This window comes from Plecotus auritus (assembly GCF_963455305.1).
Source record: "Plecotus auritus genome assembly, chromosome: 2".
NCBI lineage: Eukaryota > Metazoa > Chordata > Mammalia > Chiroptera > Vespertilionidae > Plecotus > Plecotus auritus.
In genome coordinates this window covers 7,189,410-7,214,141 of record NC_137771.1, presented here as the reverse complement: position 1 = coordinate 7,214,141, position 24,732 = coordinate 7,189,410, and the positions used below count along the sequence as shown (strand labels likewise).

The 24,732-nt window shown below is 55.7% G+C and overlaps 1 protein-coding gene across 1 annotated transcript in view; it reads right to left on the bottom strand.

The window, feature by feature from the left end:
• Window positions 1-218: 218 nt before the first annotated feature.
• Window positions 219-24,732, bottom strand: part of TNFRSF8 (TNF receptor superfamily member 8) — a 43,018-nt gene continuing 18,504 nt past the window's right edge. Inside the window, exons 7-14 of the mRNA XM_080657080.1 lie at window positions 20,264-20,357; window positions 19,873-20,018; window positions 18,505-18,606; window positions 18,327-18,380; window positions 11,545-11,655; window positions 11,069-11,094; window positions 8,142-8,346; window positions 219-4,323 (exon numbers count right to left, since the gene is read on the bottom strand). Of these exons, the coding sequence (XP_080513206.1) occupies window positions 4,082-4,323; window positions 8,142-8,346; window positions 11,069-11,094; window positions 11,545-11,655; window positions 18,327-18,380; window positions 18,505-18,606; window positions 19,873-20,018; window positions 20,264-20,357 (980 nt within the window). The 3' untranslated portion in view covers window positions 219-4,081. The remainder of the gene's footprint in view (window positions 4,324-8,141; window positions 8,347-11,068; window positions 11,095-11,544; window positions 11,656-18,326; window positions 18,381-18,504; window positions 18,607-19,872; window positions 20,019-20,263; window positions 20,358-24,732) is intronic.

Here is a 24,732-nt window from a genome sequence, read left to right as displayed (position 1 = left end):
CTGCTTGTTAATTCGCCGGGAGCAGCCTTCCCGACCGGCCTGGCCTTTCTGAGAAACAGCCAACTGTTTCCCGGCTACCAGCAGCCTCAGCCTTTGTCTGAAATCGGCTGAAACCACCTTTGCTGGCCTTTCCCGCCCACTGCTGAGAGAATAGCAGGATGTTTGTTGTTCTAACGGGAGGGAAATAGAAATAAATGTAGTCTTTTCTTTTTCACTTTTCTTCTTTCATGTTTATTGCCCCCCCCCTTTTTTATTGAATTTATTAGGGTGACACCGGTTAACAAAATTACACAGGTTTCAGGTGCACAATTCCACAACACATCATCGGTACACTACTGTGTGTTCCCCACCCCAAGGCAAGTCTCCATCCATTTGACGATCAAGTCTGAGCACCTTGCAATGGCCCACGAGGCCCTCCACGACCTGGCTGTCGGCCTGCCTGCTCACCTTCTCTCCGCCCGGCCCCAGTGCTCCCACAGTGCTCCTCGAGTCCCAAGGCCAGGAGCATCTCCACCTCGGGGCCTCTGCAGCTCTGGTTCATGACTTCCCAGATCGCTGGGCCCCCAGGTCCTCCCCTCGCCCACGCATCATGTCACTCAGGTGGAGTTCAAAGGGCACCTCCTGGGCCACCGGGCTAGAGCCGACCCTGCCCTCCAGGCACGGCATGGTCCCCTGATTGGGGCGCTCCTAGCACATCACCCCATCGTCTCCAGAAGGACTTGTTCACAGGTTTGGTTCTGTGCCATCCTGGGTCTCAGCCACTGGACACAGGACCCAGGAGAGATGGTCTGAGCACAGCGCATCCTCTGCAGCTGGGCCGGGCCTGGCTCATCACAGGTGTGTTTGGAAGGGAGGGGGGAGGGAAGGGGAGGAAAGGAGATTTTGAACAGCAATGCGGTGCCGCCTGGAACGCCCTGGAACCAAGAGCAGGATGTCCCTGCAATGCTTCATAAATGCACAGAGTTACAGACATCCAACCAACAGCCACTCCTGTGACTGTGACATGAGGGGCCCTCTGGGTCCCCCACGGAGCGAGAAGCAGTCTGTCCACTCTGGGGTTCCCACAGCAACACACCCCAAGGGAGGCCAGGCCCCAGGGGAGGCTGGGAGCCCTGTCAGCCTCACTGAAGCTAACGCCAGCCCGGAACCAGCCACCGGCTTTAATGTTGTTTTTCTGGGAGAAGAGTGTTCTCAGCCCAATGCCTCTTGGAGGTTCCCTGTTGGTAAGTTAGAGGGGCTGAATTCTGCAGGCCAAGGAAGGGCTCACCCCTGGCAAGTGGACCATGGGCTGGACCAAGGACAGAGGCTGCCACACAGCAAACGCCAGCCCCATGTCAGGTGGCGTTAAGGGGACCACACAACATTGGCCCATTTCACAGATCAGGAAACTGAGCTCTAGGGAGATCAAGGCACCTAACCTTGACAGTCGCACTAAGCAGCAGAGCTGGGCCTGAATCCCAGTCCCTGCCACACACTGTCTGCCCGCACCTCGCTCACTTCCACGGCAGACCTGCTCCACTGCGGCGCCCCGCAGGGTCCTAGGTGTGCGCCCAGCATGGGTGCTGGCCCAGGGCCAGGGGCCTGGGGAGGGTGCAGGAGCTGGATGGGCTGGAGTAGCCATCCTTGAAGCGTTTAATGTTCTCACCTTGGCTTTCAGTCAAACAGGACTGACGCGGTCAAGGGCCTATCAGTGAATCTGGTCCCTGCCCCACCCATCTGTCCCCAGCCCCTCCCTGCCCCCCACGAGGACAGGGAGGACCAAGGAAGGGGTGGAGGTGAGAAGGCACGTAAGAAACTTCAGCGGGAGGGTAGCCTCTCGCCTCTGCACAGTCATTTCTGTTCAGCCCAGCAGAGCAGTCCCTGGGGCTGTGGGACAGCAATGACCGGGACGGGAGGGGCTGGAGGATGGAGACAGGGGAGAATGAGTCTCCTGCTCCATCTGAGGGACAGGCCTGGCCTTAAGCACTTAGAGTCGTCTCCCACCTCCGAGACTGCCCTGGGAGACAGCGGGGTTTCTCCGAATGCGACAGCCTCCGCAGGACACTTATCACTCGTTCCTGACTGCAGCCGTTCAGGAAGGGGGTGTGCACGTGTGTGAGGTTCCCTGCACCCTGGGAACTGCCACCCTGAGCAGCAGGGCCCTGGTCCATCTGCCCATCTGAACAGCAGAGGCTAAGAAGGCCCTGTCACTGGAGGGCAGGGATATTCGCCCCGGTTCCCACTGACCACTGGGTGGGGCCTGGAGTCCTGCGGGAGGGTGGGCCCTTCCAGCTCCCACATGAAGCCCTAGGCTCACATTGACCCCTCAGTTCCCTCCCTGTGACCCCCAGGTGGGGCATGAGCGCTGCTTCTGTGACGCCCCCTCCCCACAGTCCCTTCTGCAAACACCCACAGGGAGCCTGGTGCAGAGCAGCTTTATTCGGAGTGTCCTCGAGGCAGGCCTGGGCCCGGGTGCGAGAGGTACAGGGAGGAGACCCTCCAGAGGCCGAGCAGAGGGGTGAGGGATCCCCGTCCTCAGAGCTTCTCCAAGACTCTCAGTCTCCATGAGAGATTCCTTAGCCTTACGGTCATTGGTAAGGAACTTGGTGAATTTTTAAAGTTCATGTTCTGTGAAGGGCTCTCGGGCGAGGGAGTGCGTCACTTCATTAAGCAGATGTCCCCGTCCCGCCACGGGCAGCCTGAGCCCTGTCCACGGGGTGCTGGGTGCGTGCTGACCTCGGGCACGGAGGCTTGGGTGCAGAGCTGCCCACACAGGCCTTTGGGCAAAGATCACCCATCCCACATGAACTTCTCCAGGTTCTGGTGTAACCGCCTCTCACGGTGTCCCCGCCTCTCCAACTTTCCCCAAAATATCTGAGAGGTTTCAGAAACTGCCCCTGCGATTCCTGACCCGGCCCCGACTTCCTCCAGCGACGAGCGGCTGGTGCGTAAACAGCAGCTTTCAGGCCTGGCTTCAGCGGGTAATTCCAGGAGCCTGCGGTGACCCGAGACTCCGTGCCTGGCCTGCCGTCCCTCATCTGCCCACGGGTCCCTTTCCAAGGCCACGCGCTTGTGTACACGAGTCTGAAAGCCCTGGGAGAGCAGGCCAGCCGACGGATTATTCCTTAGTGTGCGGTGCAAACATCCTGACCCAGACTGAGCTACGCAGCGCTTCACCCCCAAACCCAGGATAAGGCAGACGCGGCTTTTGACATCCATGTCCCAGCACGGGTGCGGAGCAGCTGCTGCAAGAGGCAGGCCTGGTGCCATCGGGATCCATGTGGGCGGCAGATCCGGGGAAGGGCATCTTCATTTCCCAGGACAGAGCGGGCAGTGCCCACCCAGCAGGCAAGGACCCAGAAGGGCCCACAGTCACTGGGACTGGCAGGGACATTCTAAGATGAGCGAGTGGATCCTAGGCCAGGGGCCCACCGTGGGGCCACAGAACTGGGACGGGGCAGCACCAGGAGGGTCCCCCTCGGCCCACGCAGGGCAGGAGGCAGGCTGGGCGCCACCAGGCATAGGGCACAGAGCACAGCATGGCCACAGGGGCTGCGATGGGCCGGCCGGCCTCCGATCCCGCTGTTTCCCTTCTGACTGAGGAGAAACCACAGGCGCTGGCTCGGGGCCACTGGGGGCCGAGTTTACAGTAACTGCGGGTTGTTGGCCTGGTCGCAAGGCCCAGTGGGGATCTCTCCAGGGGCCCAGGCGAGGGGAGAAGGCATGGGGTGTGGGCCTCATGGCTTCTGCCTCAGGTGGGCTCCACCCTGGAGGGTGGGGGGCCCATGCCAGGACTCTGGGGTATCTTCTCAGTAGCAGCAGAGGCAAAGTGTCCAGACTCTACTGTCTATCTTTCTGTTGCCCCAGCAAACATCACCATTCGAATCCAGCACCTTGGTTGTCTCTACTGCACAGCCCACTGCCCTAGGGTCAGGGTGGGGGGCAGCTGGGTGGGGATGCAGGTAGAGACCCCAGGCCTCTCCTGCATTGACCACTGGGTGCTGGAAACTCAGGTCAGCAGATGGGCCTCTGCACCAGCGTGCGCCACCGTGCTGCCCGGCTCCCAGGGACACCCAGCTGCTGTCTCAGCCCCAGCCAGGCCTCACTTCCCAGGCGCCGTCTCGGGCAAGGGGTCCTCCTTCCCTTCCTCCTCCACCGAGAACATGACGTCCCCGCAGCTGCCCAGAGGGGGTTCTGTTTCCTGCTCCGGGTAGTGGGGGGCATGGTCCACCTCCAGGTCCTCGAACTCAGGCCCCGCCGGCCCCGCCAGGCCCCGGCCCTCAGGCGCCTCGGTCTTCACGGTCCCCACGATCACTGTGTCGGCCTTCATGATGTAGATTTTCTCTGCGAAGCAGAAGGAGAGGTGCGGTGAGAGCCCAGAGCCCAGAGGGTGAGCAAGGAGGTGGAGGAGGGTCCCAGTCCAGCTCGGCCACCCCCGCTGTGTGGCTCAGGCAGGCGGCACAACCTCTCTGGTCGCCGTAAGCCCTGCCAACCTTACAGCTAGGAACTGTGTGCTGAGGAGTTAGCCACTGGCCCACTTGCTACCTATGGGCAATGCCTGTGATTTTCTAGGGCACTTCTGCAAGGATGGGGTGGGGAAGGAGAGAACGGGGTTAGGAGAGAAAGCAAGGCGTGGGGAGGAAGCAAGTAAACCAATCACCGTGGCTCCTGCAGATGTCCACTGGAAAGGAGGAATAAGACTGAAATAATAATAATAGCACCAGGGAACTCAAGTAGAGGTTCACCTCCCACACTTTAGCTCCTGAATCCTCACATCCCTTCTGCCAGGTAAACAGTCTATTCTCATCCCCAGTTACAGGTAAAGGACCTGGAGCCCAGAGAGGTTCAATGACCTGCCCAAGGTCACCAGGTAGTTAGCACAAACCCCAGAGCAACTCCTGCCCCGCTGCCCATTCCACTGCTTTCCAGGGGCCTAAAGCAGAAACCAGCGTGGCCCGGTTTGCCCGGGATGCTCTGGAGCTCGCCGTGCAAGTTCAACCCAGCAAACCAGGCAGCTGTCATCCCTGCAGAACCCTCAGCCGTAGTAACCCAGCAGCCTGGGATTCGGGCAGCTTTGGGAGGGGCGGTCTATTTCAATGTTGAGCGCTTATCTCCCCCCACCCCACCCCTTACCCCCTCACCTCCCACCCCCGCTTCCAGGCCTCATGGCTGTGCCTGCCTAGCACACAGTAGGACTGCTTATGTATGCCACTTGGATGAAAGACCCGCCCAGCCCATTAGAGGTGTGATTCCCCGGGCCCTCAACACCATTTCCTTCCTTTGGGGGCTTCGGAGGCTCCGGGGAGTTAAGGAAGCTGCCGAAGAAGCTGGGAAGTGGGGAGCCTGGCCTGCAGCCAGGTCAGCTGACTTCAGGCACCAGCCCCGATGTCTCAGGCTCAGGGCAGGGTCCCCGCTCCCAGCTGCTCAGCCCTGGATTCTGGAGGCTGAATGGGGAAGCCCAGGAGGGAACTTGAGAGCTGGGGTGGGGCAGGGGGCTTGGGATCCCTGCTTCTCTGGGTAACCGGTTACACCCTTCTGATTCAGGAACCCCCAAAATATTCTTGGGGCCCCTGCACCCTCAATTCCATTACATAATGCCGGCGCTTCTGTTTTGGTTATAACACCCCCAGGAAAGAGAGAAGTGTTCAAAATAGCAGCAGGAACTAAAGAGAAGGAAGAGAGAGAGAGAGAAGCTGTGGGCTGGGACCCCCTACGCCCCAAAAGAGAGAAGAGGGCCTCAAGCCTCAGCCACACACATCTTCACCAAGACCTGCAGGTCCCTTGCCCTGGGAGGTGAGAGAGAGAGGGCACAGAGGGGGCCAGACAGGGCTAGAGGAGGTGAGAGAGAGACAGAGACAGAGACAGACAGAGAGGCGCAGGAGTGGGTTGTCCAAGTTGAAGAGACCAAAGTTGGGGGCCAGACTATCATTCCCCTCACATTCCAGGGTCCTGAGTCCTCTGGCTCTGACCCCATCACAGAGCTGCCCAGCCCCCAGTCTGCAGGGGGAGAGTCTTCCAGAAGCTACTGGGATTCCTGACTCACCCAGGGCTCCAGAATCCAGGGAAGCTGTCTAAGTGGGGTGGGGTGGGGTGGGGTGGGGTGAAGGTGGGGGAAAGGGGCTGCCTGCCTGATGCTACGGTCGGGGGGAGCGATGAAGCTCAGGCAAGAGTTTGGCCCCTTGGGAATTGAACAAGGAGGTGCCCCTCTGAGGTAGCGTCAGAGGGACAAGGGGCTCACTGTCCCTTGGGTATCCCAAGAGAGCCTCCAGGGCTTTCCCTCCCCACCACCCCACGCCCAGCAAGGCCTACAGGCTGGCTTGGCTCTGGGCAGGCTGCCCATGCCGCTGCCCGCGCTGCTGCCCACACCCCAGCTGCCCTGGGAGTCTGGTACCTGCCTCCGCCACCCCTCAAACACTCCAGACCCCACCCTCGCAGTTCCAGGCACTGAACTCAGCAGAGGCTCAAAACTCTGAATTAGGGCTTCTTCGGAAATTTGAAGGAGATGCCTTTGGCGATATTTCCCAAAACTCATTTAAAAAAAAAAAAAAAGCCAAAAGCTGCAGCTCCCAAAGTTTCCGTTTGATACAAGACTCTGCCCTAAAGAGTTCTATCCAGCCCTGACTGGTATGGCTCAGTGGATAGAGCGTCGGCCTGCAGACTGAAGGGTCCCAGGTTCGATTCCGGTCAAGGACATGTACCTTGGTTGTGGGCACATCCCCAGTAGGAGATGTGCAGGAGGCAGCTGATTGATGTTTCTCTCTCTTTGATGTTTCTAACTCTCTATCCCTCTCCCTTCCTCTCTGTAAAAAAATCAATAAAATATACATTTTTTTAAAAAAAGAGTTCTATCCACCATGCCTGCCATAGAAATGTGTGCTATGACTGCAAATGCCTCTTTGGTGTCATCCGAGTGGTGGTTAACCCTCCAGAGAAGACGGGGGGGGGGGGGGGGGGCCACTGAGGCCCTGCAGACAGGTGAGGGGCAGGAGAAGGCCACAAACACAGCCACACTGCCCAGGGCTGAGGACACTGGGTGGGAGGCCCTGGAGTCTGGGGGAGCACAGCAGAGGCGCATCTGGTCTAGACAGGAGAGCGGGAAGAGCAAGGAAGGCTTCCTGGAGGAGGAGGGAATAAACAGGGTCTCCAAGTGGGTGGCGCTGGCTGTCCCAGGCGAGGAAGCAGCTCCCACAGAGAAGCTTAGAAGTGAGCGAGGGCTCGGTAAGTTTAGGAACCTGCCGTTGAGCTGCGGGCGGGGGGGGGGGGGGGGGGGGGGGGGGCAGGAGGCAGGTGAGCCTGGTGGAGCAAAGGCAGCTGGTGACCAGCCTCGAATGCCGGAATAAGAACCCTAGAAGGCATCCAGAAGCAGCAGGGACCCCTGGAGGGTTTTAAGCAGGGTGTAATAGAGAGAGGTATACAATTGGGGAGAAACGTTCTGGCAGTAGCAGGCGGGAGAGAAGAAACAGAGGAGGCATGGGGCCTGGGCGAGGCCAAAGGGGCGGGTGTGTTCGAGCCGGAGGGCAGCTGTAATCTGGGAAGTGCTGGCCTCGGTGCCCGCAAGGCCACAGGGACTGGTGGTGTAGACAAGCCAGCGGTTCCGGACAAGCCGCAGCCCTGCCACTTCACAGCCGTGTGCCGGGGAAAATCATGTCACCCCCGCCCCGTCCACAGTTTCCCCAATTGCGAAAGGGGAAGACACCACCTCAGAGGCGGTGTGACCGTGAGGTGACGCTTGCACAGTGCCCGGAATGCTCAGGCCAGTGGCAGCTCTTTCGTCACTGGGTGTCTTCCCGGGTCCCCCTCAGGGGCTCTCTGTTGGGGGCTGGGGGCACCGCTCACTTTTCTCTTTAGTCCTAGAGGGCACCAGGCAGGGGGCGCCCCTTCCCTCCACCCGACCCCACAAGACAACGCCACGCGATTACTTCAGGAACCCTCCCACCGGCCCTAAGAAGTCAGGACCACCACCGCTGCCACCCAAGCACATCTAATACGCTCACCAACGCACCTCCCACTCACAAGGACGTGGGAGAGTCCACGCCCCTTCCTTGCGGGGCTTCCGGACCCAGGGTCTCCAGTTCCAGGTGGGGGCCCGGGGCCCAGCACCCATCTCCCCACTGCCCTCTTAGCCCTGACCACGCTAGGGACCCCCACACCAGCCGACTCACCGATCCTGTTGTTGGTATGTTCCGTGGTCACCCGGGGCTCGGGAAGGTCCCTGGGAGATGAGGGGCTCCCGGCTGGACTGGCACCCACCAGCGGCAGGCTCTCCAGGCCGGCTGCCCCCACGTGGGTGCAGGCCTCCACGGCCGGGGGGCTCATTAACCCCACCTTTTCTGTGCGGGGCTCTGTCACCAACAGGCTCTTCAGCTCCTGGGGGCACAGAGGAGGCAGCGCTGATGCAGGGTGCCCGCCCCCCGCCACCTGTCCCCAAACTGCGAAGCCCCGTTTCTTCATCTCTATTCGCCCCAGCCAGTCTCCCTTTCTGCTTTAGGGCTGCCACCCGCCACCGGGTTCCCAGCCTCAACGGCCTGGTGCACCGGCGCAGTAAGTTCCGGGAGAAGCGTGTCGCTTTTAGCGTGTACTAAACAATAATCGTGGCCAACATCACACGTGTGTACCCCGTGACACATGTCATTCCTCACAGCCGCCCCAGGAGGTGACTAATATTAGCACACTCTCCATTTTACAGATCCAGAGACTGAGGCACAGAGTCAAGTGACTTGCTCAGGGTTGGTAAGTGTTCAGGCCAGTACTTGACCCCTGGCATCCGGCTCTGGAATCCATGCGTAAAGGCCCGTCTAGACATGTTGGCTCCAGGCCTCCCCTACGGCCCAGCCCTGGCCTCCTGGGACGGCCGTCGGTTATGACTACACTGATGTATTCTTAAAAGTGCTATGTCTTCAGGAAAGTGTTGGCTAGTTTTTGACTTTGATAGGTAAGTGCAAAGGAGAAGCGGTCTCCTGGAATGTTCTAGGCCATAGTATTTACCTGCTGCCTTCAGAGTGGAATGAGTTTGAGTAATTCAGAAAGTATAGCTACATAATCCTGAAAATTCTTTTATAACAATTTGAAGTCCAAAAGACAGCATTTTTAAACAATTTACTATTAAGGTGTTAGCTCAAGTAGCTAAAAGATATTTGATTCTCTTACAAATCACCGAATATATTTTTCATAAATGTCTCGGTGTTATAACAGCAACATGTCTGACCCAAGTGTATTTGAATGTGATCTCCCATAATTTTAAACTGAACTCATATTGTGGTTCTGCCTATTATGTTTAAAAATTAAAGGATGGAGCCCAGTTGGTGTGGCTCAGTGGTTAAGCGTCAACCTATGAACCAGGAAGATCACAATTCAATTCCCAGTCAGGGCACATGCCTGGGTTGCGGGCTCAATCCCCGGTAGGGAGTGTGCAGGAGGCAGCCGATCGATGATTCTCTCTCATTATTGATATTTCTCTCTCTTTCTCCCTCTCCCTTCCTCTCTCTGAAATCAATAAGAATATATTTAAAAAAACTAAAAGGTGGAAACCTTTCTCCATGTATAAATGGGTTTTATTGTGGGTTGTTTTTTTGTTTTGCTTTTTAAGACTTTATTTCAACCTAACTATGCTTAGAGAAATATACTCACGTTGGTTAATAGAATGCAATTTAAGTTTAACTTATTCTACATGATTTGGACCAAAAACTTGGTACATGGCTTTAAGCATTAGGAAGGAAGGAAGGAAGGAATGGAGGGAGGGAGGGAGGGAGGGAGGGAGGGAGGGAGGGAGGGAGGGAGGGAGGAAGGAAGGAAGGAAGGAAAGAAAGAAAGAAAGAAAGAAAGAAAGAAAGAAAGAAAGAAAGAAAGAAAGAAGAAAGAAAGTCTTCAATCTGGTTTATTTTTCAACTATTCCAAGTGTATGTAAAAGATCCTCCATCAAATGCCACTAAAGCAGGCAGCAAGAACCCTGAGAAATTAACCTTTGGTTAGTCTCTGAAAAAGAACATGTATTGCACAAGTTTATAAAATTGGTGCAACAAAACAGCGTTGTCATATTTCAAAGCCAGTTTCAAAGCTCAGTAGCGAACGGATGCTGAAAAGGGTGGGGGGGCCCGCGTACACATGCGAAAGCTGTGCCATTTAGCCAGTGTTACATGGAGACTGCACGTCTCCCATGGGCCAATGCTTGAGTTAAAAGAAAGGAATGAAGATTTGATAAGGGAGGGGAATGAAGTGGGTGAACCATACATGCCTGAGACCCGGCCATATGGAGAGCTTGGTCCTGCCCCTCCCTCAGCTCCCACCGTGGGAGCTGCCAATGGGGCGGGGGATGCGGGGGGGGGGCACAGAGCGGGACGCAAGGACAAGCCGAGGGGATGGGCCCCGTGCTGGGTGGTCCTGTGATCAGCAGTAACATCTGCACCGACCCTTGCCCCACGCCTGCGCACAGCGAGCACTCCCTAAACGGGCGGATGCAGCAGGTCTCGAGGAGGCAGCTCAGGGCAGCGGTTCAGAGCACTGGCGTTGGAGTCACAAACAGGGGCTCAGACCCTAGTAGGTCTGCTCCCCACTGCGGAGCCACCTTCCCTGCGGGGCCTCAGTTTCCCCTTTTATAAAGCGGGACCGCAGGCCGACCTCCGCGTGCCGTGAGGACCCCCTGAGATGACATTGAGGGAGCACAGAGCAAGGGGCCTGCTTCAGTTAAGTGCTCGGTGGGGGACAGCCACGTTTTTAAAATTCTTGCTACTGATCTGTCACCCCAGTGCGAGGACAGGACTCGTGGAGGAGTGAAGGAGAAAAGGGGAAGCAAACCCAGGCTTCCTCGTGACAGGACCACACCTGGCACCCAAAGTAGCCAAAACCAAGCCCGCGGTCTGGCGGGCCTTTCTGGAAGTCCCCGGCGAAACGAGCCAGGAGCCAGGCGGCTGAGGGTGGGGGAGGGACAGCATCCTGGGCTAGGGCGTGGCTCAGAGCTCCGGGGGCCCCCCCCCCCACCCTCCCGGCAGACCCAGCAGGAGCTGGCAGGGGACCAGGTGGCTCTCAGCAGCTACAGGTCTGCCGAGGAGTCAGACTTAGGGGCACCAAGCGGGGACACGGGGCGGCTACTTACTGTCTGATTCCTTGGGGGCCTGGAATCTGCAAAGAGAAAGGAAGGAACAGCTTCACCAAGGAGGGTCTGGCAGCCCTGGGTCCTGCCCGCCCCAACGTGGACAGAGGCCTCCCGCTGGTTCCCCAGCAGGAGCTGATGCTCCATTGGGTCCTCTGCCTGGAGAGCAGAGGGCAGGTTTCAGGGTCTGTGCCTACTCCCAGGCCGGGCCACAGGGGCTCACTCCCCAGTGCTCACTTCTCCAGTGCTGTCAGAGAGCAGGGGACTCATCTCTCCTCCGGCCCTAGGCCTGGACCCCTCCCCAGTCCATCTGCCCCTCCCCAGTCCACCCCCCCACCACCACACACACACACAGTTTAGGGGAGGCATGCACTCAGCTGGAGCCAAGGAGGCTCCCACTGACTCAGAAATCGCCACCACCTTGCAGCACCCGGGGGCCTGAAGAGCCCAGAGCTCCCCAGTCACTGTGTGACACGCACAGAGGACCTCAAGGCAGGTGACAGAGGGGATGGCGGCCCTGAGGACACTCCTGAGTCCTGTGCCAGGCGAGCCTGAAGCCAGATGATCCTGGAGCGCTTCTGGCTCGGGCCCTCTGAGTTTGATTTTCTGTGAACTGTGCTTTTAAAAGCCCATGTGACCGCCTTCGAGGAGGACAGCTGCTCACCAGTCCTCCCCCCTCCTGCAACCACACCCTCGGTGGGCTCAGGAGGTGCTGACGCCATGATTCTTAGGGCACGACCTTTACCCTCTCCTCCCATCCCCTCTCCTCCACTCCAATTGTTTTCTCACATTGAGTCAGGTGCCAGGTCACGGCCAAGTGTAAGTGGACCTTTAACCATGGCCCAGGCACCTGGTCTATCCTACAGCAAACCAGCTCCCTGGCACAGACCACGCTTCAGAGAAGCACAGCCTTTTCGGAGTCCAGGAGACTGCCTGCAGAGACTCGGGATCCATTGCTGCTAGGTGTGCACACCCGACCAGAGAAATCAGCTGAGTCACCTCCAGAACATTCCCCCTGATTCCAGCAGCTCTGGGGCACCACCGGCCCCATATCCCAGCTGGAAACTCACGGGAGGCCCGTCAACCACGGTAACAAGGAAGAGGGGCCGGCTGAGCCGTGTGGCCACGCAATGCCCATCAACAGACCGAAAGTGCCTAATGGGAAAATAGACCGGAACAGCCATGTAAAGCAGCACATGGGTGCAGTGACCCAGTCCTTGGTCCTGGATTCAACAAACGTGTCGCACTAACTGCCTCTGGTAACTGCTGCTCCCAGCGGAGTGGTCACCTTGGCAGGCCAGGCTCCCTCCCACCAGGCGGCCACTGGCCGCTGCCTGAGCCAGCACTTGGCGCTCTCTGGCCGGAGGGACATTCTTTTAAATGATCTCAGTGACGCTGAACCTCCCTCCTTGGAGAGTGATTCTAAGTTTTGCAACCAGCCAGCTGGGGTCAGTGCCAAGTCACTTCGGGGGGAGGGGGGTTGACACAGTAACATGACAAAATAAATAAAAATGATAAAACTCCGTCTTGGAGGCGACGTGGGTAAACACGTCCTGTGAATGTTTCCTGTGAATGTTTCTCGAGAGCCAGCTGGCCATGAAAGTCTCACACCCTTTGCCCCAGTAATCCCTCTCCGGGGCACACCTTCAGGAAATAACCGGAAAGATAATGAGGCTGTGTACAGCCTGGTATTTGAAAGAACCAACCGCTGGGAGCGGGCCAGAGGCCTCCTGGCAGGGAGACCCAGCACCGGACGCCACCTCGCCCGGCCTCTGTCTTAGCTGCAAAATGGGACGGATCGCGCCAACTTCGGAGGGTTTTTATGAAGATTAAAGGAGATCTCGAAAGTGAAGGGGCCAGTGACCGATCACGCGGAGGGTATGCCCCCTTGATCTGATGCCATGAAAACAGCCCTGCCCCCGGTCCGTCCCCTACCCTAAGCCTATAACCCCAGTCGAATCAGGACAGAAAACGCTTGGCAGGTTCCCATAGAAAGGCCCCTACATCACAACTGAGCGGTCCTCCTCAAACCTGCCAAGGTCATCAGAAACAGCAGAGGTCAGAAACGTCACAGCCCGGAGGAGCATAAGGACACCTGACAACTCAGCGTTACATGGTGTCCTGGGTGGGCTCCCGGATCTGCCCGGCTGGCGTGGCGCCGTGGTTGAGCATCGACCTATGAACCTGGAGGTCACAGTTCAATTCCTGGTCAAGGCACATGCCTGGGTTTTGGGCACAATCTCCAGTGAGGGGCGTGCAGGAGGCAGCTGATCAATGATCCTCATCATTGATGTTTCTATCTCTCTCTCCCTCTCCCTCCCTCTCTGAAATCAACAAAAATACCTCTGAAAATCAACAATAAATTTTAAAAAAAGAAGGTGATGTAAATAGAGGATAGGCTTTACTTAACAGCCTGTTTCGATGTTGCTTGTTCACTGTGATATATGAATCCTTCTAATGTACGTGTTAGTAACAGGAAACTGGGTGGGGTACATGAGGACTCTCTATTATCGTCTCAGACTTTCTGTAAATCTGCTCTAAAGAATAACGTCTACTTAAAATGTGTTTGCATTCAAAAGGGGAGGTGCCCAGGACACTGCCTGGCATGCAGCGGGCCCCAGGACGCTGGCACTCTTATCACAACAGAGAGAAAGTCAACATTTGACACTGAGTCTCGAGAAGAAGCACAAAAGGCGGAATCCAGCAGGTGCCAACATCTGCCTCCCGCCGCGTTACAGCCCACGTGTGTACTTTGATAAAGACTCAGAACAAACTGTGCCAAGTACAGAAGTCAGATTTCATCAGAGCTTTTCCCCTAAAAATGTTGCTTCAGTCCACTATTTTCATTTATTGGTTTCACTGCTTTTGGAATAACTGTGATCTTCCCGTAAACGCATCTGGCACCCCAGGACGTGAGTCCAGGGACACTGGGCATCGGTGGCCCTGCTGCGACAGTGCCCAGTGTCCTGGGGCTGCCCTGTGGTCACCTCGCTGAGCACTGCATTCTGACTCCCAAGTCATCGTCCCTTCCATCCTCCTTCCTCTCCCTTTCAGTCCCATCCCCTCTCCGGCCTGAGGTCCCAGCTGCTATGGGAAGCAGAACAGACCCAAGGAAAGGGTTTGGCCCAGAGGTTCAGCCAGGCTTTGGCACCGGCTCCCTGATTCCAACTCTGGGTTCCCTGGAGAGCTGGCGGACTCCAGGGCAGGGCAGGAAAGTACAAGCTAAGCTGGGAAAACGTTTAAGAAGTGCTCCCGCCCTGACCCGTTTGGCTCAGTGGATAGAGCGTCAGCCTGCAGACTGAAGGGTCCCAGGCTTGATTCTGGTCAAGGGCATGTACCTTGGCTGCGGGCACATCTCCAGTAGGGGGTGTGCAGGGTGAGCTGATCCATGTTTCTCTCTCATCAATGTTTCTTTTTTTTTTTTTTTAATATATTTTATTGATTTTTTACAGAGAGGAAGGGAGAGGGATAGAGAGTTAGAAACATCGATGAGAGAGAAACATCTATCAGCTGCCTCCTGCACACCTCCCACTGGGGATGTGACCACAACCAAGGTACATGCCCTTGACCGGAATCGAACCCGGGACCTTTCAGTCTGCAGGCCAACGCTCTATCCACTGAGCCAAACCGGTCAGGGCTCATCAATGTTTCTAACTCTCTATCCCTCCCCCTTCCTCTCTGTAAAAATCAATAAAATATATATATTAAAAAAAAAAAAAAAAGAAGTGCTCCCAACACAAAAGGATGGGAACAAAAGGGAACAGGAGCCAGCTGGAAGTGGCCCCCCTTGGCCTAACCAGGGACAATTTGAACCTCAAACTAAATACCAATGGCAGCAGAGTAAACTAGGAATGCACAAGTCAGCTATAACCACATGAATGAAGAACAGGAAAAGTCTGACAGAGGAGCAGGTTATTCTCAGCCTCCAAGTAGCGTCCCTCAAAGACGGAGCCATTACCACGGAGAAAAGAGCAGCTTCCGGTGGGGGGGCCTGGCCAGCACCACCCTGGTCCTTGATCAAGGGCTCAGTGTAACCCCCACCAGCAGCAGGACCAAAGGAACCGGGAGGACGGGGGCTGCCAAGAAGCGCTCAGCATCACTCCTGGGTTCTTCCCCCCAAAGATGCGCCACCCAAATCCAGTCGCAAGGAAACCTCAAGCCAAGCCGAGGTCAGGGACACCTACAAAACCACGGTGGAACCCTCCCTAGCGGCCAGGTCAGGAAGGTGAAGGGCGAAGACAGGAACTGACCAGAATCACCGGGACACGACAGCCAAACGCAACACGCGATTCTGGACGGAATTCTTTTGCCACAGGGGACATTATTGGGGGGAATGGGGAAACCTGAATGGGGTCTGAGAACTCATTGGCGGTGATACATCAAGGCAGATCCTCTAGTTTAGATGGTTTTACTCCGGTTGTGTAAAAACATGCCTTATTCATATGAAATACACACACACGTGTCAGAGATGACAGGCATTAAGTCAGTGACTTAGATGGTCCAGGGAAAATGAGTTCTTGGTACTGTTCTTGTGACTTTCCTGTGAGTTCGAAATTATTTCCAAATGACGACACACAATTTTTTCCAAAGCAAACCTGCCTGAGTGAACTGAGAAAGTAATGACGTTCACGCCCATCAAAATGAAGGATTAAAAGAATTTTAACAGTGTTTCCCGGCCAGGAGCGATCTCCCCGCAGGGGACACCTGGCGATGTCTGGTGACACGTTTGGTGGTCACACGGGGCGGAGCTGCTAGGACCTGGTGGGTCTGGAGACCAAGGAACTGGCCAACACCCTCCAATGCACAGGACAGCCCAGTCCCGAATATCAATCGAGGAGGGGCTGAGACCCTTTTCACCAAAGACTCACCACCAACAGTAACAACGAGACCCCGGTCAGACTGCTTTTAACCACGCGGCCTTACACAAGACCCTCGCCTTCCTGTGCCTCTGTCCCCCCCGCTCTGTGAAATGGGTAACAGCAGTGGCTGTCTCACAAGGATGCTGAGAGGTGTCAAATGAGATCGTGTATGTCCTTTGCAAATGCCTGCCACCGAGGACACACAGCACAAAGTCAAATCAATTCAAGAGCTGATGGGGGAGCTTCCAATGGGCACCTGCGCGGATCTCCAATGTGCTCCGCCAGGCACCAGCCCCCCCCCCCACCCAGCCCTGCAGTTCCCGGAGGGGGCGGGCTGGGCGCACACTCCCTTCCTGCTAGCCTTCCGCCCGTTGGAGCAACTGACACAGGTCTCAAAGCCCAGGAGGCATAGAGCCACTCGGAATCCCGCAAGGACACGATTGGCTGCGTATAGGAGTGAGCGAAGAAATGCATGAACCCTCCTCCACTGCTGCACCCCGCAGCTCCCCCCGCAGGGAACGGGCACTGCCGGCTCAGTCCGTGCTCACCCTGTGCCCTGCATGCTGGTGGACTGTCTCCCCTGGCCTCCCCTCCCTTCCCTCTCAGCCTGGGGACCCCCAGGCACCCACTGGAAGCCAGAGGGCCAGGCCCGGCCACCCCTGAGTCTCAGGGCTTGGGGTTCCTTGCAGGTCTGGCTTCTTAAGGGAAGGTGCTTTTCTCTCTCTCTTTTTCTGTGTGAGACAAAACTGGTATCACAAAGGTTCGAAGAAAAAAATAAACTGACGGCAATGGAAATTCTAATACTAGAAAAATGTCAAGAAAGCAAACCCGGTTTCAATGAGACACGGAGCCTGACAGCTCATGGAAAAAGGCTTGAAACCATCAAAACACGAAAAACCCCTGCGGAGGGAACACTAGCACCTGCTTGTGAAACTCATCAAATTCAAAACAACCTCAGTGGACTGTTTTCAAGTCAAAAGTGGGGCTACAGCAAGGCTCTCCAAGGGGCCTGGGGGGGTGGTGCAGGGGCAAGGGAGCCATGACTTGGCCTGGGGCCGACCACTGGGCTCTGGGTGGGCAGGGGGTGGACAAGGCTTGGGGGGCGGAAGGCAGAGGGGACAGGACGGGGCCACGGGCCGTCTACAGTCAGAGCATCAACCTCAAGGACCAGCGCTGAAGCCCGGAGGGGCACTTCCTAGGAGGTGTGGCCCTGGGCCAGGTATCTGCCTCCTTAAAGATCATCGGCCATCTCCCCTGGGGCTCCTGGGAGACCCTGCTAGGGCAGGAAGCCTGCCCTGAAACCAGAAGGGACGCTCGGACCCCTCATGTCCGCTGCTTCCTCTGTGGTCAGGGCCCAGTGCAGAGTGTGCAGAAGACCTGCCCTGCCCTGAAAGGGCTGTCCAGGAGAGGGGCCCTGGGCACGAGACCCCCACCCGGTGGGTGCTGGAAGCCTGCTGCCTGGATGGGTGGGGAGGACGGGGCGCCGGAAGGCTGCCTGGAGGAGTTGGCCTGGAGGCTGGGCAGGGATCAGAGACAAGGACCAGGAAAGGGTTCAGAACAATCTAGCACTGAGGAAGGCCTGGGATTCCTGGTGAGGAACAAGGCCCGGGCACAGGCCGGTCAGCAGACTGCAGCCGCTGTTCACTGCACACGACGCCTGCCGGCGCCCTGCACAGGCCCAGCTCCATCCACCCGCACGCCCACCCTCGGCCTAGGTCCCGCTGGCCCCATCTTACGGATGAGGGAACTAAGACAGAGGAATTAAGTAGCTTGTAAGTGGCAGAATCAGGATTCCAGCCCTATCTGCCTGCCCTACTGACCCCTATGGCCCTCGGCTGCCAGAGGAGGGGAGGGGGAAGAATGGGAAAAGAGGAAAGAATAGGGGGGATGGGAAAGAGGAAAAGAGGAGGGAGGGCATTCAGGAATGCCTCTCCTGGGGGCACAGGGGCGAAAGGAATGAAAAGCTTAGCAGGCCAACTGGCGTGGCTCAGTGGCTGAGCGTTGACCTATGAACCAGGAGGTCACGGTTCAATTCCCGGTCAGGTCACATGCCCAGGTTGCAGGCTCAATCTCCAGTGTGGGGCTTGCAGGAGGCAACCAATCAATGAGTCTCTCTCACCATTGATGTTTCTCTCTCTCTCCCCCTCTCCCTTCCTCTCTGAAATCAATAAAAAAATATATTTTTTTAAAAAGAAAGAAAGCTTCCTGCCAGCCCGCTATTCAAACACCGTGCAGGACGTGGCACAGTTTCCGCCACATTGTATTCCCATTGCAGATGAGGTCATAGAGAGAGGAGCAGCTTGTGCGAAGCCATCGAGAGGGAGCCCCAGGCCCAGGGCCCACCCAGCCTGCTGTGTGTCCCTGCGGCTCAAGCAGCCCCTCCCGGACACCTGACCACTTACCCGCAGGCTCGGGCTTGGGCCGGAAGGTCTGGACCGGGTAGCACAGGTGGAGCTCTGGAATGACATCAGGAGGGGACTGGAGATGCCAGCCTCCGAGAGCCTCAGCGGGCAGGGCAGGGCAGGGGCCAGGCTAGCAGAGAGCGCCCGCCTCCCCAGGCCCCGCGGACACATCACTCACTCTGCTGCATCCACTTCCCGCAGGCCCTGCGGTGGCACAAGAGGAAGGAACCGGCGCCGACGACCCCCGCCAGCAGCGCCAGCATCCAGATGAGCACGGGGCCTGCAACACAGAGGTGGGCCTGCACTCTCCGCCCCAGAGCCCACTCCACGGTGCTGAGCCAGGGGCCCTGCTGCCCCCCACCCCGCCCTGGGACAGCCCTGCTGTCTCCACGTGGCTGCCAGCACTGAAACCAGACATGGTACCTGGTCCAGCCCTCACCCACCTGCCCGCCCTCACCCGCTCCAGGAAGCCGGTCAGGGTGGGTTAATAGTGGGAAAAAGAACACACCATTTCTAAAGGGTGGGCAACCGAGGTGTCAGGGGGCCAGAAGGCAGAACAAAAGGACAAAGCGAGGGGCCTGCAGAGGAGGTGTGTGTGATGGGCGTCCCCTCTAGACTGGAAGCTCCATGAAGCAGGCGTGGGGTCTACTTCTCACATAAGCACACTCAGCCCTGCGCCGCAGGGGCCATTACAAACAAGGGAAACTGAGGCTCTCAAAGGTGAAGTTACTGGGTCAAGGTCACCCTGAGGGTAAATGGCAGAATCGCGGCTCCAGCCAGGCCAGGGGGACTCCAGTGCCCACGCGCTGAACCGCTATCTGGGTAGATCTCTTTACATCTGAGTATTTAACTTGTCTCCTTTCTTTTGTTGCTTATGACGATCGTGTAACCAGCTACTGCTTTTAGTGCATGTTTAGATGCTAAAAAGTAGTTTGTGCCGCATAAATGCTTCTCCAACTTTAACGTGCGGAGGAATCTCCAGGGGGGACCCTGGTAAAAAAGCGGATTCGGATTCTGTAGGGCTGGGTGGGGCCATCATTTGTTTTTCTAACAAGTTGCTGATGCTGTGAGTTCAGGACCACGCTGAGAACTGCTGCCCTGAGAACCACCGCCACCTGGTGTGCAATTCTGGGACTGCAAGTCCTAGAATGAATTGCACTTAGAGCAAATGCGTGATGCGACCCGGAAGGTCTGGACCGGGTAGCTACCTACTCCCCTGCATGGTGCATGCTATTACAGCTTTACACGGGAGAAAACTGGGCCTCAAGGGCATTAAGCAACCAGTCAAGGTGATTAAAATCATTCACCAAAATACTTCCTGAGTAGCAATTATGGGCCACGGGTAGGAAGCTATGAATGAAATCCCTACCCACAAGAATTAATTGGTAGCAAGTGGCAGACCCACAGCCCAGGAAGCTGGAAACCCGGGGTCCACCTTGGCCGCCCCCCCACCCCCCGCCAACCCAGTGGATACTGTAGACCGGGGAGAAGCCCCCTCCTTCCACCCACCTGGGAGGAAGGCCCTGCCTCCTGGGGTGATCTTTACCTGAAACCAGGATGGGTCTCCCCGCGGAGGAGAAAGAGATGGGAGCACTTGTGGAGAGGGAGGCGTCCTCCTGGGCATGGGTGGCGCCTCCTCCGTGCCCCTTACCGGCCTGGGAGTCTGGCAAGGAGATCTGGGAGGCGCTGGTGCTGCAGGCAGAGAAGCCAGAGGTGAGGCTGAGGACGCAGCCGGTAGGGGGGGGTCGCTCAGGAATGCTTCCCTTTCCCTGGAGGTCATCCAAAGGCAGGGGCTGCATTTCCAGGCTTTCTGGATTGGTGCCAGCACAGAGCTGGGCACACGTTCCCCAAAGTGACTTTTGGGCTTGGCACAGAGCTCCAGCCTGGACACCCCCTCCACTTCCAGTCCAGTTCTCCAGAAGGAGCCACAGAGTCACCTGGCCGGCACCTCGCTGTCCTCTGCGTTGGTGCTGCGGTTAAGGTGGGTCTCCAGGTGAGGCGGCTCATAGGTGATGTCCCTCTCAGCTTTACCTGCAAAGAGTGGTCTTAAGAGTCAGTGCCAGGCGCTTAGCCAGCAGGGACCGCCCAGCGAGGCCCCGAGGACATTGCAGCTGGGCAGGTTTGTCCTGGCTCTGCCTCCTCCCTCCGCCTACCCACCCCGCCCTTCTCCTTTCCTTCTGCAACAATTCTTCCCTGAGCACCTACTGTGACCCGGGGACTGTGCTGGGAGCTGGCAGAGAGCAACGAGTAACATACACAAGATCCCACCGTCGGGGACTCACAGGTGAGTGTGACTCAGGTGTCACACAGAACATGACACCCGAAACGAGGGACTCAACCTCTCCTGAACGGGGAGGCTTCCCCAAGGAGGGGGGCTGGGATGTGAGTCCGCCGGGGGGGATCAGCAGAGGAAGCAGAAGATGGGAGGCCCAGGGCGGGAGAGGGGAGGGCACGGTGGAGAGGCTGGAGGGAGGCCAGAGAGGCTGGGTGTGGCCACAGCAATCCAGTCAGGTCTCATGCACACCCTTGTTCACCGAGCATTCTTCACAGCAGTTAGAGAAGTGGGAACAGCTTAGCTGTCCATCAACGGGTAAATGGGCCAGCAAAATGGGGTATATCTGTTCACTGGAATATTGTTTGGCAATAAAAGGAACAAAGCGCCCTGGCCAGGGTGCTCAGTGGTTAGGGTGCTGGCCCGCACATCAAGGGGTCTCAGGTTCCATTCCTGGTCAAGGGTATGTACCTGGGTTGCGAGTTTGATTCCCAGCCCCGGTTTGAGGCGTGTGTGGGAGGCAACCAATCAATGTGTCTCTCTCACATCAATGTTTCTCTATCCCCCTTCCTCCCTCCCTTCCACTCTCTCTAAAATCAATGGGAAAATATCCTCGGGTGAGGATTAACAAAAATAAAAGGAACAAAGTATTAACGCATGTGACAGCATGGATGAACCCCACGTGTGTCATGGCCAGTGAAAGAAGCTGACACAGAAGAACATTCTGAAAATGTCTCAAAGGGTCTAACCTAGAGGGACAGGAAGTAGATTAGCGGTCTCGGAGCTGGGGGTGGGGGTGGGGTGGCTATGAATGGGCACGAGGTTTCTTAGATCATGGTGTTAACCTAAGAGTAAAAGGCCAAAGTGAGAGGCAACAAGGGTTTATCTGAGGCCCCCAAAAATAGCTATTTGGGAAGCCCTGATTCAGACAGAAACCCAAATGGTGTTCCGATTAGGAAGCAAAGGCGGGGGTGCTTATGAGAAAGGGAAGGGGAGCAGTTACATCAGTAGAAGGAATACTACATCAATAGGATATTAATCACATCAGCAAAGGGGAGGCATTTCTTTTTTTTTTTTTTAACATATTTTATTGATTTTTTTACAGAGAGGAAGGGAGAAGGATAGAGAGCCAGAAACATTGATGAGAGAGAAACATCGATCAGCTGCCTCCTGCACACCCCCCACGGGGGATGTGCCCGCAACCAAGGTACATGCCCTTGACCGGAATTGAACCCGGGACCCCTGAGTCCGCAGGCCAACGCTCTATCCACTGAGCCAAACCAGCCAGGGCAGGGAGGCATTTCCATAGGTGCAGATAAAATAACTTCGTGATGTGAATCCTAAAGGATGGTCTTCCTTTTCAGTCCTGTAGCCACCTGTCCAGTATTCCTCACATCTGCTTTCTTGTTAACTTTGCAAACGGTTCTTTGGAACGCAAGGTTGCTTAGGCCCCATGCAAAGGTTCATTTGCCCAGTTCTAACATTCCGAAGGTTTGGGGCGTAAGACGCGGCTCTGACACCGTTTTAAAGTGGCTCTGTTTATAGTTACTAATTTTTTAAGTGGTGATAGTTTCATAACTTTGTAAGTTTCTTTTTTAAAAAATATATTTTTTAACTGATTTCAGAGAGGAAGGGAGAGAGAGATAGAAACAGCAATAATGAGAGAGAATCATTGATGAGCTGCCTCCTGCATGCCCCCCACTGGGAATCAAGCCCACAACCCGGGCATGCGCCCTGACTGAGAATCGACCTCCTGGTTCATAGGTCAATGTCAACCACTGAGTCATGCCAACGGGGCTGTAAGTTTCTTAAAAATCACAGAATTGTACACTTAAAGTGAATAGATTGTATGGCATAGGAATTATATCTCAATAAAGCTGTTTTGAAAAATCAAGTCTTAAGTGGAGACATCTGTAGTAGTGTCAACATCAAAAATAAAGAAAAAGGTAAGTAAAAATAAAGTCTTTCTCCCCAAAGCAATGATTTTTTAAAATAGGTTTTTATTGATTTCAGAGAGGAAGGGAGATAGAAACATTAATGATGAGAGTCATTGATTAGCTTCCTCCTGCACGCCTCACACCGGGGATCCAGCCTGCCCCAGGCATGTGCCCTGACCAGGAATCGAACCGTGACCTCCTGGTTCATTGGTTGACACTCAACCACTGAGCCACGCCTGCTGGGCCAAAGCAATGATTTTAATTAGAGATGGGATAGAGTAGGTCCAACTCCCCACCCTGCCCCACATCAACACCCTTCTCCACGTGACTCTGCACCAGCTGGGAAGTCATATTTTTTAGATATGTCTCCTTAGGTAAGGAAAACAAAAGAAAAAAATAAACAAATAGGACTGCATCAAACTAAAAAGCTTTCGTGCAGAGAAGGAAACCATCAACAACAAAAAAACCCAACCTACTGAATGGGAGAAGACATTCACCAGTGATACATCCAATAAGGGGTTAATATCCAAAATATAAAAGGAACTCATATACCTTAACACCTAAAAGACAAACAATCCGATGAAAAAATGGACAGAGGACCTGAATAGACATTTCTCCAAAGAGGACCTACAGATGGCCAACAGACATGTGAAAAGATGCTCAACATCATTAATCAGGGAAATGCAAATTAAATTACAGTGAGATACCGCCTCACACCTATCAGATGGCTATCACCAATAAATCAACGAACAACAAGTGTTGATGAATATGCAGAGAAAAGGGAGCTCTTATGCACTGCTGGTGGGATTATAAATTGGTGCAGACACTCTGGAAAACCATACGGAGGTTCTTCCAAAAATTAAAAATAGAACTACCATATGATCCAGCAACACCACTTCTGGGTGTTGACCTGAAGAAACCCAAAACACTAATTCAAAAACACATATGCACCCCTATGTTCATTGCAGCAGTGTTTACAATAGCCAAGCCAGGGAAGCAACCTGTGTCCATCTATACTAATAATAGAGGAATATGCAAATTGTCCAGGATGCCGTCACAGTAACAGTAAGGACCGAACAGCAGGCTGCGTGGGGGGTTAGTGAGGGACGACCAAACAACTGAACAGCAGGCTGCATGGGGCAACCAGGCTGGCAGGGGGGTAGTTGGGGGCGACCAGGCCAGCGGGGTGGGGGGCAGTTGGGGGTGACCAGGCCAGCAGGGGGGGCAGTTAGGGGCAATCAGGCTGGCAGGCAGGTGAGCAGTTAGGAGCCAGCGGTCCTGGATTGTGAGAGGGATGTCCTGTATTGGAGAGGGTGCAGGCTGGGCTAAGGGGATCCCCCTCCCCCATGCACAAATTTCATGCACCGGGCCTCTAGTCCATACATAAATGGATAAAGAACCAGTGCCCTCTACTGGCGAAGCTTAACATCATGCTCACAAGGAGAAATACTTCAAGAGTCAGAGTCCAATCCGCAACAGCAGAGCAGGCCCTGAAGGGTGAACTGGGAGCTGAGAGACAATCGATGGGTAACAAGCACACCTTCTAGAAGCCACCTCTTGCCCGCTGTTCTTTTGCTGTTCCTTTTCCATAGCATTCTGTTCTCACTGTGTGGATGTAACAGCTTCCTGAATTTTTCTGTGGACACGTTTAAATCTTTTTTTTAATATATTTTTTTTATTGATTTCAGAGAGGAAGGGAGAGGGAGAGAGATAGAAACATCACTGATGAGAGAGAACCATTGATCAGTTGCCTCCTGCAAGCCCCACACTGGGGATCAAGCCCACAACGCCGGGCATGTGCCTTTGACCAGAATCGAACCCAGGACCCTTCAGTCCACAGGCCGACGCTCTGTCCACTGAGCCAAACCAGCTAGAGCCGTTTGAATCTTTTAAGTTCCCGGCTATCCCTGGGTTCATCGTTGCGTCCGCTGTAGGAAGCTTTCCTGTTCGTGTGTCTTGTTATTCTCTGGTTTTCCCTGAAGCCTGCACTGCTCGCTCGTGTTACTTACAAAGGACGACCGGACATTCCAGGAGCTGGTGGGGTTCCTTGTGCTGTGGTGTCAGTGTGTCCTTTCCCAATGGGTCTCTTCCCAGAGCAGGAGGTCTGCCTGGCCCCCCGGCCTGCGGGTGGGGCATGTGGGCTGGCGTCCTCACCTCGGTGACAGAGCAGCGACAGCCTCTCCGCAGGGCGTGCTCC